This window comes from Maylandia zebra, linkage group LG1 (assembly GCF_041146795.1).
Source record: "Maylandia zebra isolate NMK-2024a linkage group LG1, Mzebra_GT3a, whole genome shotgun sequence".
Taxonomy (NCBI): domain Eukaryota; kingdom Metazoa; phylum Chordata; class Actinopteri; order Cichliformes; family Cichlidae; genus Maylandia; species Maylandia zebra.
The window spans coordinates 11,856,591-11,870,328 of NC_135167.1; the positions used below are offsets into that span (position 1 = coordinate 11,856,591).

Here is a 13,738-nt window from a genome sequence, read left to right on the forward strand (position 1 = left end):
CTGCACAGTTAATCCCAGTCTGTTTTTATCTAATGACTGATAGAGTAAATAAATAAAAACATATTGCTTACATTCTAAAATGGAGTATTCAATAATTCCCCCAGAAAATCAACTGAGGTAACCATGGGTCTTTGTCACGTCTCTTTCACTCTTATTTTTTCTCCTTTTCTGCTCTCCCAGTCCTCTGCCTGTTTTTCCCTACATCTCCATTTGTCACCTCACCTTCTCTGTTGCTATTTCTCTCTGCTGTATTGACACTGTGAGAAATGCAAGATGGGCAATAAATGAGCTGGACCTGGCACAGTGGCCTCAGAGATGGATCGCTGTCCGCGGCCACATTACAAATATAACTTTCTGACCTTCTTTCAGAAGCCAGTTAACATACATGGGAGAAATGTTTAATCCCAGAAATTAGATGCATGTCCCAGATTCACTCTGCAAAACGATATAAACCATAACATGGTCATCTAGAACTACCTTCAGAGAAGATAAATATTTTAACAGCAGATCTTTATATTTCATGCCTATGGCTTTATTGATTTTATTTTTTTTATGTGTGTGAGTGTTGCAGGACAGACCATATAAACAACAGAACACAGCTGAGGTTTTACAATCAGAGGCAAAGACACCCATAATTAAATATGAACAAAAAAAATGTTTAGTTCAGCTGGTTAGTTTTGTTTAACAAAAGAAACAAAAAACAGGAAGTTAGGTAAGAAAAAATATAACTAGATCATATTACGTTTGCATTTAGGGCACCAAAAGGGAGAAACTGTTCCGTCTGACACACCTAACTACTATGTAACCTGTGGAACTGATAATCCACCCGCGAGCCCAGATCCTCCATCCCCTACACCTTACCCCATCACCTCAGCAGAATAAATGTTTTTCATCTGAATATGTAGTAAAATGCTGTCAAATGGCACTCTGAGGCAAGACGTTTTTGACTGGCATATCTGAGAAAGCTTGAGGTGCTGCTTTTGGGGGTCTCATTTTCAAAGTATATTCTGCAAAGTTGTGTCAGTATAGCTGTAAAAGCGATTACCATGGTCGTGAAAAAGACATAAAGCTCTCTTTCAGTTGCAGAAATTACTGTTCAACTGTAATAATAAGTCATTATAGCCTCTTTATTACAACATCTCTGATGCTTTGTACTTAATGCGCCATCATTTAACATTTGGGAAGCATCATGGCAAACCTGATAACTTTTTCTTGTTTTTATCAGCACTAGATACAAAAATCAAGCATTATCAAAAATACATAGCTTCCTTCCGTGTTACACAAATCAATTAGACAGTGGATGATTGCAAGAATTCTTTCACAGTCATCTAGAAGATGACCGGAAAAATTATTTATTATATTATCTCCAGTAATAACTCTCATGGTATTAAAAGCAAATTATCTCTCCTCAAACTACTAGATCAATTTCTTTCTCTTTCTCACACATTTATTCATCTACAATTTCTCTGCAGATGAATAAATATGTGTTTCTGCTTGTGGTCTGGTGTCAGAGAGATTATTAATGAGATGAAACTCGCTAATATAACATTGCTTGTCATTTGACAAGGCCTCTGACAGTTTTTTTGAATTGCTTTTTGAGTCAAGGGTCACTCATAGCAGATATTACTGACTGAGAAGCAATTATCAGTCATCTGCTAACTGATGACTAATGTGTAAATGAGAGAGAAATAAAAAAAAAATCCATATCATTGCTGGTATGCTATGACCCATTTTTGACATTTTCGTGGACGATGAACTTTCTGGTATAATGAGAAATTGGGCTAACCTGTTATGCTGATTTTGGCTGACCACTTAGAGGTCCCTTCCAACACAGCCTGCTTGGCTGTTTTCAGATGGCTGCTGAAGTCCTCTTTGGAGATATGGAACATCTCCTGGATCACTTCAAATACTTCAGGGCAGTTCTTCTCCCTTATCTTCATGCGTTCCTTCATAGCCATGATGATATTCTGGGTTTTATCTTCTGCCCCATGCTTGGAGCTCTTCTCCACTGCCCCTAAAAAAAAAAACTAAGTAGTTTGCATACTCTATGTATAAATATTGAGCACTAGGCTTGCTACAGTCACACTACGGAAAACAATGGTTGGAGTCTGTGGCATGGGCAGTCGGTCGCCATCTGCAAAGCCGTTTTGGTACGTCAAAATGTTAGAATGGTAATACGATACAGTCGGTCTGCCCTCAGTTTGCAATTGAATTGGGTCAAGTTAGCAATTATATGCTATCTGCTTATGATAAGATGGCAATTAACTGCAGTAAATGAGCAAAAATTGCAATTTTTTTTGCCATCTACAGCCACAAAGTTGAGCCAAATCCCTTACTGCAAAGACCCATGTCACGGACGAGTTTCATTCATTGGCTCAGATTGATTGCAATGTGTTGGCAATATATCAGTGTTTAGAAATTAGACTGCAATTATTTACATTCAGTCTGAGCCCACTTGTTGGGAGACAGGCTACCTCCCACAAGACAACTTGCGCAATCACACTGCAAAAGTGATTGATAGCTGGTCGCACAGCAACTTGCAATCAATTGCTGAATATGAAAAAACTCAATGCAATTGCTGGGCAACCATCAGTTTTTCTCTAGTTGCAAAGACGCTGCTGTCCTATTTTTACTCTAGTGTGACCGAGCCATTAGCATCTTCTCTAAAATCAGCACCTCTAAGTGTGCATGAAGAGTAAAGTTTGCACATTTGATTCTGAGCATTTATGGCAAAGCCAAATCAGTAATTTATGTAATAATGATGGAGTGTGTGTGCGTGCGTGTGCACGTGTGTGTGTATTATTTTTATGTGTCTGCAGGACAAAAGAGGAAGTTGTACCGGTTAATTTTCTATATCTGATCCCAGTATCACACTGCATATCAGCAGCGCATTCATGTGCAGATGAATGTGATAAAGATGAATCACGGTTTGAACTATAAAACACTGTTATGCTAGTATGAACGTGTTATAAAACATTGAGTTTTGTAACAGGCAGGGTGTCGCTAATCCACTTAGAGTGAGTGAGGATTGCCGTGCGGATCATCCTGGAGCTTCCATGTCGCATTGTTCAAATTAGTCTACACGGTCACAACAGGGCTGTTGCTGATTGAAAAACCTGACTGGAGATCGTAATGAGTGCCAGTGACTGACAGAGCACTGTAAATGTGCCATGTAGCTATGAGTACAAGGACATATGTAACATGCATTTAACAAACCATTTTAACACCATTCACTAATACTTTAGGCTCTCAGCTTACTGGTGATATTTAGAAAACTGGGGAGAGAAAATAATTACACCAAAAATAATGTGTGCACTGACCAGATTTTCAGAAGAAATATGTTTCCGGCTGCTGCACACTGTAGTAATTAATCTACTCCTTGTTTATTAGCCAAAAAACATTTGAATCATGTTAATTATGAATGATAAATCAACAAACACCCATGAGCAAGCATACTAAAAACGCCAAGATATGTTGCATTAATGAATTATTGAATGTAAAATATAAAGCAGCTTAGTGTCAGTATATAAATGAAGGTACTTCCTTACTTTGTAAACAATCTGCATTGAGCAGGTCCTGGCACTTCTCATGGCATTTAACCCCACACTCAGAGCAGCGCATCCCCTGCCGGGCGATGCCCCACAGCAGACCCTCACACTCATGGCAGTAGGTGGGTGCAGTTGCTGTCCACACCTCGAAATTATGGGGTGTTGTGGATGAAATTGGGTAGATCAGTGCCTGCAAGGTTTTCTTGAAGACATGTAGTTTCTGAAAGAAAGAACAAAAGAAAGAAAGAAGGGGAATTTTTAAAAATATGAGAAATAATAAAGGTATAAAGACAATGACGGAAAAGATGCGGGGGCTGAGTGGATCGAAAGAGATGCTGCTGCTGTTGTTAAACTCTCGTGGCACTATAGGCCTGAGAAAATGAGATTTCATAACAACTTCAAAAGTTAATAAAAACAAGTTTGTACTCAAATTGCTTTTCAGGTGTTCCCTACAACTTTAGATCAGTACTAAAGGAAGAGTAATACTTTTGCAACTGCTGTGGGAACGCAACTGTCTGAAATTAGAAAAACGTCTGAGTAAACTAAGGTGCATTCAAGGCTGGGTGAAATTTACAACACGTGTCTGCGTTAATCTTGGCAATTACATAACTTGACTAAAAAGCACTCTCATTTGGTACTGCAGCAATTTTTTTTTTCTTTTTTCTTGGACAAAGTTCCTTCCCTTTGTCAGCTATAATAAATCAGTCTTAGATCTCATTAAGCTTAAATTAACAGCATCCTTAGCCCACAGGCCTTGTTTCCATTGAGTTTTCTCCTGGCTACAGTGTTTCTAAACCAAATACTAAATTCTACAAGACACCTGCCTGGACTGATTGGTGTGTAACAGAAGCCTCTTCAAATCGAATGCTTTACTGCAGCAGCCTTGCTATGCACAAGGACTAGAAAACTAGCAAGGCCTTGCCAATTTTTGAAGGCAGAATCAATGAATGCTGTAAATAAGGTTCTTAAAAGTGAGCATTATCCAGATTGAGAGGGAGAGAGAGAGAGAGACAGAGAAAGAGAGGGAACGAGAGAGAGAGAAAGAGTATGAGATGTATTGCAGTTAAATAAATCTTCAAGAGGTACTTGTTCACCACCTCTACTGCGCTCCACTCCTCACCCCTTCTTCTCCACCCCTCCCACTGCTGTCAGCCTCCAGTGTGTTGACAATGTGCTTTAACACCTGAATGGTAGCTCTGCACTTTACCGAGACTGCTGCACTGCCTGCTGACACACATTCAGCCGGAAACACACACACACACACACTTGCTGAGATGATTAAATGACACCAGATGACAGGACAACACGGCTATCTAACATTGTGAAACTTTGCTGATACAACACAGAGGCTGCTGAACCCTGGAGGACCTCTAATGAAACATAGTTGGAGACAGAGAGATTTCCCTTTTAATCTGAGGATGATGAGATGAAGCAGATGTCTGAGATTTATCCACGACCTACGCACAGCCTCCACTATGGCCACACCCAGAAGGCTGCTCTTCGCTAAATTTAATACTGAACTGCCTAATACTGGCAGAGCCCGCAGGATATGAGTGAATCAAAATTTCTTTCAGAGACATCTCACTAACGGTTTTTCTCAGTGAACCCACTTAGCTGGCAAATAATTGATTTATTTTTCTAATTTAACCACAGAGCAAATGCTTTGAGTCGCAGTGAAAATGTGCAAAACTCAGTTTGTCTGTTTCTTTGGCCATTACACAAGTAATATTTTATTACTGGTTCCACTATCACTCTCTGTTCCTTCCTCTGCCACGCATCACACAGTGCAGCAGATGTGAGCAGAGTGTTGCATGTGTGAGTCCCAAGTGTTAAACTGTGAGGTAACCCTGGTGATTTTGTGCAAGACTCTACTGGATTGATTGGCAGCCTGTGTCTGTGCCTGAGAGCAACATGACAGAGAGGAATCTAATCTCAGCTCCTCCTTTCACCCCTCCTTTTCAATTTCACCACCTATTGTCCTTGTCAACCACTTCATTGACACAGCCATCCTGCTCATGCTGTTTCAGCCTTCTACATCGCTAATCTCTTGCACTATTGTCTCCCCTCTGACAAGGCTTTTTATTTTTTTTAAGCGCAAATACATTTTAGACAATTGCAAGCATTTTGAAGTTTATGTCGGGCTAGATTTGAAAAACTGCATAAAATCATTTGGATCAAAATCACAAGCAAGCATTTTAAAATCAATAGAGCATATTTTGCTGCTAACGACCTCCCGGATTATATCTGAACTGACTTAAGCAACACATCACATCTCATTTCCAGGTACTCTTTGAAACGTGTCAGATCGTAGCTTCCTTCCTCCTTTGTAAAAGTCCCTGCCTTGTCTCAGCAGGTAAGCATGGCCTCACTTTATGTTGACAGTCACCGTTAAAAGGCTTGAGTGCTGCGATCACATGCAGCTCAGAACATTGAGCGGACACGCAGGCAGTTAGCCGGCCCACACGTAATGTTTCTTTCTGCTCTAAAAAGCAGATGCATGGGAAACACGACACAGAAAGAGACAGCATAGGGAGATAGGGAAGTCTATATGTTCTTAAAATAAAATGAGTCACAAAAAATTGCATTGTATTAAAAAAAAACAACAACTGGAAGGCGTAGTCCAGAGAAACAATGAGAGGATGGAAGAAGTAAGCACTATGAGTAGAGTGAAACATTTCTCCAGGGAAGGCAGTTTGTTCACCACGGCTGCCTGCGCAGTGACATCACAGCCCCAGGGTCAAAATGACAAATCCCTTTTTGCCCTGATCTTCTCTCATTCTCTCTTAATTCCTGTCAATTTCTCACCCTTCCTTTACTAGTCCATTCTCCTCACTTAAATAGCATATGGTTGTTTACTGAGTGCTCTCAGAGTTTTCACAGGGAAGCACTCTCCTGGACTTAATGCAGCAGATAAAACTCTGACATCTGCTCGTCCTACTTTCTAAGACCACACAATCTACAGCTCTGCTCAGAAGTCAGCTCCCCCTGACCAATATTAAGACCAGTTTGCTCCTAATCAGCATACAGCTCTTCGAACCCCTAAAGTCTTCACACCACAGCACAAAGTTATTCAAGAATCAGCTCTCTGTACACCAATTAGGATGCTGCATCATTCACATCATTTCTCCTTCATCTAGGTCATGAGTTGTTCATCCCTAAAGCTCCTTTAAAACGATCCATGGTTATTAGTAAGCAATCAAGACCCCTGTCACCATAGGGAAACTGGCCATGTGGACCAAGAGGAACAAGTCAAGCGTGTGAAACTTATGAGCGACACAAGCATGTGCACAATCAGTGTGCACGAACTGAGAGCTGCATTTAGGACCTTTTGAAAAGATTAAATCTTTGAGCAATATGTATACAGAGCGCATGTGAATCCAGTAATCTTGTAGGCTTAGGCATCCCCTTGTTGCACATCAACGGATGTGAAATTGTCTGCTTGTTTGTCTTGCTGAGAAGCTGCTTTCTCCTGCTGTTTGCCTCCTGTTACGCTGTCTTCCCTCTGGGAGGGAAGAATTACAATCCATTAATGCAGAGAGAGCTTTAGAGGTCACAAAAGTGTCTCACACCATCAACTGAGACATTTTGCCCTTTCTTTAGATCTCAGTCATCCTCAATATGCAGTGCTCATTATTAATAGTCAAAATAAAATAGTAGGACCACTGCTTAATTTCTGAACTTGGCCACATAGTAGCTGGTCACAAAGACCAATTCTTTAAACTAAAGCTGTCTATTTGTAGACAGACAGACCAGCACGCAGACAGATCACAGTATGCTATATCTACATGTAAGAAGTAAAGTGGCCTAGTAATGTAATCCTCACATTTTGGAACTCCGTGTTCCTGCCAACATGACCCAGCACCCTGAAGTACAATGGCTGCAGCACACAGCACAGCTCTAAAAGTTTCTAAGCATTTCAGTACCAGACTTTCGAAATACAGCCCCCCCAAAATAGTCATGGGGTGGATCTAGCACCCTTTGTCCCTGTAAAGCCTTCCATGTTCCATTAATAGTACATAATAGCCACACATCGCAATAACCACATAATGACTTCCATGTACTCACCAGTTCCTCGTTATTCAGGGTGGACCTGTTCACCAGAGCGAACGAGATGCCTGCCTTTCGAGCAGTTAGGGTCTGATGGAAGAAGAGGACAATAAAAAAGAGATGAATTCACCAACCCATTTTACCTATCCGGACTTTTATGCTGTATTTTGGGGGGATTTAGACACAGCTTTAAACTATGTGTTAAGGAGTAGAAATATTTAATTAAATGTAGAACAGATTGACTACCACACGCAGATTTACTTTAGTAGTTTAATTGAACATTTGAAAGAATTTTTTTAAACAGAGAATATTACTTTAGCACAGGGGGAAAAGAAAGCAAGCTTACCAAAGCCTGTAATATCCAAGAGATCATGAATAAAGAATGAAAGAAAAAATGAGAGAAACTGAATTAGACAAAGAGTAGGAGGGGGAACACTGAAAGCATAAACAGCAGAGGAATTGAATTTCTAATCCACAGTGAGAGCATAGGTGCTTCAACTGCCATGCAGGACTGCTGCTTAGGGCACAGAGCTCTAGAAAGATTCAACTATTTATCAAGAGAGATTAAACAGCGGTTGCATGATTCTTTATCCATTCATGCACTAGAAGTAACTAAACTGCAGTCATGCTTGACATTTATATTCAGTTTTCTGTTGGATGAAGCTTTGATCATATTTTCTGCTGTCTGCTCTGCACATTAGTTTGACACAAACAGAGAAACACATGGCACACACATACACACACACACACACACTCACGTATGAGTGAAGCCAGCTGTACTGCACAACACCGACTCACACTCAGGCACACGCACGCACACATCTGCCCAGACAGTCACAAACTTATGTGAACAAAAACCAATACACACCCACACAAGGCACTCTCACAAACACTGACATGTAACACACATACATTCACACTAATACACACATTTACTTAAATTAGCTGTCATAGTAATATCCACTGAGTTTGGGTGAGCAGAGACTGATAAACATTTATCCCATACTGAGGAAAATTACATAACAGAGGAATGCAGACATGGACAGCTGACAATATTGGATCAGTCTTTACCACGACCCTCTTGTCTGCACAGCCCAGCTATGGTAAAGATCCATGGAAGCCATGGAGAATGTAGGAAGGAACGTGACCTCTACATGAACCGTGAGTGTTGATGTAAGTTTATCAACATGCACCAGCACTGGTGAGGTTGCTGCGGGCAATACAAGAGGACCCTGTGACCAGATGTTGTCTATTCAGCTACAATATAGCATTCAGTGCTTTGTGAATCAATCTTCAACTTTTGATATTGTTGTTGGGTTTTTTGTTTTTTTTTTGCATCCCGCCATAATGTGGGGGAACTTTGCTGTCCGTTCCAATCAAACGCTGTTGCTGCCCTGAAGCAATCGCACAGCAAATGGGGGACATCGACAAAGGAGAGGCAATGAAAGGGGACCAATTAGTTTGCTGACTACTGACTTCATCCCATGTGTAAAAGGCTTGCTCAGTGTCACTTTTACATGATTTAAAAGCCTCACACAGTTAAATCAGAAGTCAATGAAGTCTCTCGGATATATTTTTGGGCTGAGTTGTCAACATTTCAAGTTAAATACAATTTTTCAACACCTGCCGAGCAACAGAAAAAGCAAGAAAAATGGAGAACATCGGCGAGGCTGAAATCTGACAACTCACTGAAAAATATTACCCATAGCTGTTATGGGTCTTTGTAGGAATGGCAAATATACACCAAAATTCAGAAGAAAATTTAAAAAACGACAACCCATACTTACCAAGACATTGTTGGTTATTAATTTCATGAGAGATATGGACAAATACAGCATCAACTCATGTTGTTCACCGTGATATAAACATTCATCAGCATCTATGTGCATGACATCAAATTGCATTATCATTTACACAAAACTCATTTTGTAATATTTCAAAATAAAACCAATCAAGGAAGGGCATTCGACTTAACGAGTATACCAAGCAGTTTGTTTAAAGATCTGATTTGTGTTAATATTTGTTTGGCTTTGGCTAAAAAACATGAAGAGGACACAAAAACACATACAAGACAGACATAGTGTGCAGTACATAGTGGACAAACAATTATAGACACACATGAATACTACTGGCATCACAACAGACTGTTGTCTTTCAGACAGACTAACCATGTGGCACAGTGCTAAAGTGGACTTGTTTGCAACATGCCGCTCTGCGGGATATCTTATGACACATTATGTTGCAATAAAAGCAAATGGCGGAGCATCATAGTGATGCAATGTCTTAAACACTCTCTCAAGGCTAATTAATTAAGCGACAGCGTTATGGCTAAGGTTAGATTTCAAATACCCACAAGGCACTGCTCTAACAGAATAGCCAGAGATTTAGGTGTTTGCTTTTATTACCCATCACCTTTTTATTGGCTTAATTTTGCCACAGTGAATGTCTAAGTGACACCTAAATTTATTTCGAATAAAATGTCTGTATAGTCGGCTCATTTTTAATTACAACAATCATAAGCTATAAGAACTTAAAATGCAAACCTGACACAGTCAGATTTTAATGACAAATTCTTGGAGGTTGTTATATACAGGATAGTACAGGACAATGATGAGAAACAAACAGTGCCACTTTGAAACACTGTAACAGTATTTTTGTCTACTACAGGGGACCCCCTGCTCATACTTACACTGAGAATGATTCCACTACCGTGTTAAAACATGGGGTCACTTAGATAGATTTGACATAAATCACACATAACCTTGTTGAGGCAGATGACTCACCAGGTCTCGGACAAGAGGCACTGTCCTCTTGCGACGTAAATCTGGCATGCTGTCAATACCATAAAGAATACTGCCAGCCCTGGAGAAGCAGACAGATTTAAGGTGTATTAATATCATAATAATGCCATGCTGTGGGAGACATTACTACAGGGAAAGGGGGGCCATGATTTACAGAACTGTCAAACCCCATGGATCATGCCTCCTTCTGAACCTGTCTTACCCCCTTCCACTTTGCTTGTTGTGAACAAACACTAGTAATAGAAATAATCCCTCTAACCCCCTGCTGTACCCATAACCTCCACTTCTTCCATGTTATCTATTTTTTTCTAAGACATACCAGGGGTGATGGCTATTACTGACACATATTATACTTGTTATTATTTATATTATATACAATTAATACATGTTGAGTCTGAAACTCAACTTGTACTCAATAAAACTCAAATTTTGAGGGCCCAGTGCAGAAAAAAAATTATGTAAATTTTCTCTGCACCTCAAAAAACATGAACTTTAATATCAATTTGTGTCATGTTTAAACACTTCAGCTCCAGTTATCTGGCTCTCTCTATTTTTCAATTCCCTTGTGCTCACTACTTCCCCACATGTCTTACTCCAATCCCACGAGGCTCTCAGTGGCATCACCTCAACTGTCACTCAAAGACTCCACAATGACCTCAACCTAACATCGAGGCCCCAATGCCTCCATACAGATAAAGCTCCTCAAGCTTCTCTGTCAGCCCTCTCGACGACATCAGTGATTTGACCCTGAAGATACACAGCATGACAAACTGCACAGTCCTTTTCCTCATCCAGGAGACCTGAGCTTCCCCTCTCTTAATGCTTGGTGTATCCTGCTGTTACACTGCATTGTCTACACTGTCATGATATGCAGTGGGGTAAACTGAGGCTACGTTTGACAGTTTATCACATATATCTAAACAGTTGGGTTCATACGCTTGCATGGACACTCGCATTACTTAACAGGAAGTTAATCAAATACGTGACATATATAAATAGTGTGAAGTCATCTTCCTTCTAGCAATCCTGACAGGCCTGTAGGTTTATCTAAATGAAAATTCATTTTCATGGTCACAATGAAAAAAAAAAAGCATGTATGGACTGAGGAGTCAAATCTAATTTAAAAAACATGTTTAAAAAGGCTTTGATACTACATAATGTTGTTTCCACTGGAAGTTGCGCTTGTATCACCGTCTTTGGTGTTGTTGAATATTCCTATAGATTTCATTCAGGATTCATTGAGTGGCATGTTTGCCTTTTAATGGCTGCATTATCCCCCTATGGTATTTGACCAAATAGCAAGCGTGGTAGTTTAATTGGGGCTGTATGCCAGCAAAGCAGCATGCCTGTAGCCTTTCAGCTACAGGTGAGTGAGCATTAGGGTACAAACAGCACAGCAGCTCCAATTTGAGTAATTGTGAACCAATCAGATCAGTACGTGAGCTACCACTCACCCCCCGGTCTGCAAGCCGAGCACTTTGGGATCCAAAAGACTGCGAGGCTTCAGAGAGAAGAAACACATAGTGTAAAACAAGAACTACAAAGAAGAAAGCACTCAAACACGCACAAGGAAAATGGGAGACAATTTAGATAGAAGAAATAAACACTATAATAACAAGAACGTGGGAAAATAGGTACAATAGGAGGGCAATTCAGGACAAGATAAATGATAGGAGCAGAATAATACCGCACAGGGAGAAGAGAGGAAAGCACCACAGGCAAGAGACAAAATAATTCCACATCAGTGTAGTTTGTGAGTTTTGCCGCTCTCTGCGCTTTAGGCCACATTTGCCTATTGTGTAATGCTCCCTTCTCACTGACCAAATGTGAAATTTGAAACATGTATAATTTTCTAAAAAAAAAAAAAGGAATAAAGGGAAAACCAACATAAGGGCACATGCTGCAATTATCTATCACACCTACAAATATCACTTTGATCACACACACACATTATAAACTCCACATTCACAAAAACACACATGCACATGCACAGTAATCACAAGTGTCCAATTATCTGATGATAAACAGTGGCTTAAAACCTGAGTATCCAAAGCACTGGTGTCTGAAAGAAGAAAATGACAAGAACATGAAGTTTTAGAAAGGATCAACTCACTAGAATAGTAAACACTTATTTAGGACATTGATCTATTATTACTGCCAGATTACACAATTCTGTTTTGCCAAACAATTTATGTCAAAATGAAGAGAGAGTTAACACTTTAAAGAGAATTGCTAAGAACAGAAAAAGACAGTAGAACCAGCATAAAAAAGAGGGTTCCTAGCTAAGGGCTAATAGATGAAGATTATTTCTTGGACACAGAGTAAATAAACTCAGTTTGAAAGAAAAATGGCTGTGATCTAAGAGAGATAAGATAAGATATGATAGAACTTTATTAATCCCTCGGGTGGGTTCCTCTGGGAAATTCGACTTCCAAAAAGCACAGCAACGACCGAAGTTACAGTTACAGAATTGTTATATATATATATATATATATATATATATATATATATATATATATATATACACACACACACACATATATATAAATACAGAGACAAATATAAATAAAATATACAAAGGGGATAAATAGAATAAATAGGAATAAAAAATAAATAAATAAATAAATAAATAAAAAATAAAAAAATAAAAATAAAAATAAAAATAAAAATACAAGTGAAATAAATAGGAATAAAAAATAAAAATAAAAATAAAAAATAATAAAAATACAAGTGAATAAATAGGAATAAAAAATAAAAATACAAGTGAATAACATTACCTGATTACCTAACATTACTATAACATTACCTGAGTTAGGAAGACATGGGACATTATGTAAGCAGTTGATATCGTGTTGCTATTTTAGAGACAAACTGCAAGAGGGCAAGCCCTTTAAATAAGTCAGACCGGAGAGGTGTAATTACTGTGCTATTGATCCATAGGTGATAAATGGCAGCGTAAACTTATGTGAACAAATAGAAAGCAGCTGTTCACAAGAGAAAGATCAAATTGCCAGCCTGTTTAAAACAATAAACCTACTGTTGGTTTTCTTGTTGGTGCATCACTAATAGAGAGAGAATTAAAGGTAAAAAATAAGATAACGACTTGATTTTGTTTCTATGATTTTGATTTTGATTATGATTTTAATCCTACACATTTATTGAAAATGAAGTGGTTGACTTTATCACAATTATTTTAGTTAATGTTTTAAGATAAGTGACTGCCATGGAAGCGTTTCAAAGCATTAAAAATGTTACGCAACATTGTATAAATTCTTGAAAAGGTTGATTTTGTATTGTTACTCTACACACAAAGAGGAGCTCAGCAGTCAGTGGGTACCATGG

At 39.1% G+C, this 13,738-nt stretch overlaps 1 protein-coding gene across 3 annotated transcripts in view; it reads right to left on the minus strand.

Moving 5' to 3' along the window:
* The window catches only part of unc13c (unc-13 homolog C (C. elegans)), a 109,853-nt gene that overhangs the window by 73,854 nt on the left and 22,261 nt on the right, over positions 1 to 13,738 (minus strand). For 2 of the 3 annotated variants that reach the window (XM_076879931.1, XM_076879970.1), the window contains exons 3-8: positions 12,436 to 12,458; positions 11,851 to 11,897; positions 10,379 to 10,457; positions 7,614 to 7,667; positions 3,549 to 3,768; positions 1,787 to 2,014 (exon numbers count right to left, since the gene is read on the minus strand). In XM_076879931.1, the coding sequence (XP_076736046.1) occupies positions 1,787 to 2,014; positions 3,549 to 3,768; positions 7,614 to 7,667; positions 10,379 to 10,457; positions 11,851 to 11,897; positions 12,436 to 12,458 (651 nt within the window). Of the gene's footprint in view, positions 1 to 1,786; positions 2,015 to 3,548; positions 3,769 to 7,613; positions 7,686 to 10,378; positions 10,458 to 11,850; positions 11,898 to 12,435; positions 12,459 to 13,738 lie in introns of all 3 variants that reach the window. The other variant, XM_076879906.1, reaches the window with a different exon arrangement.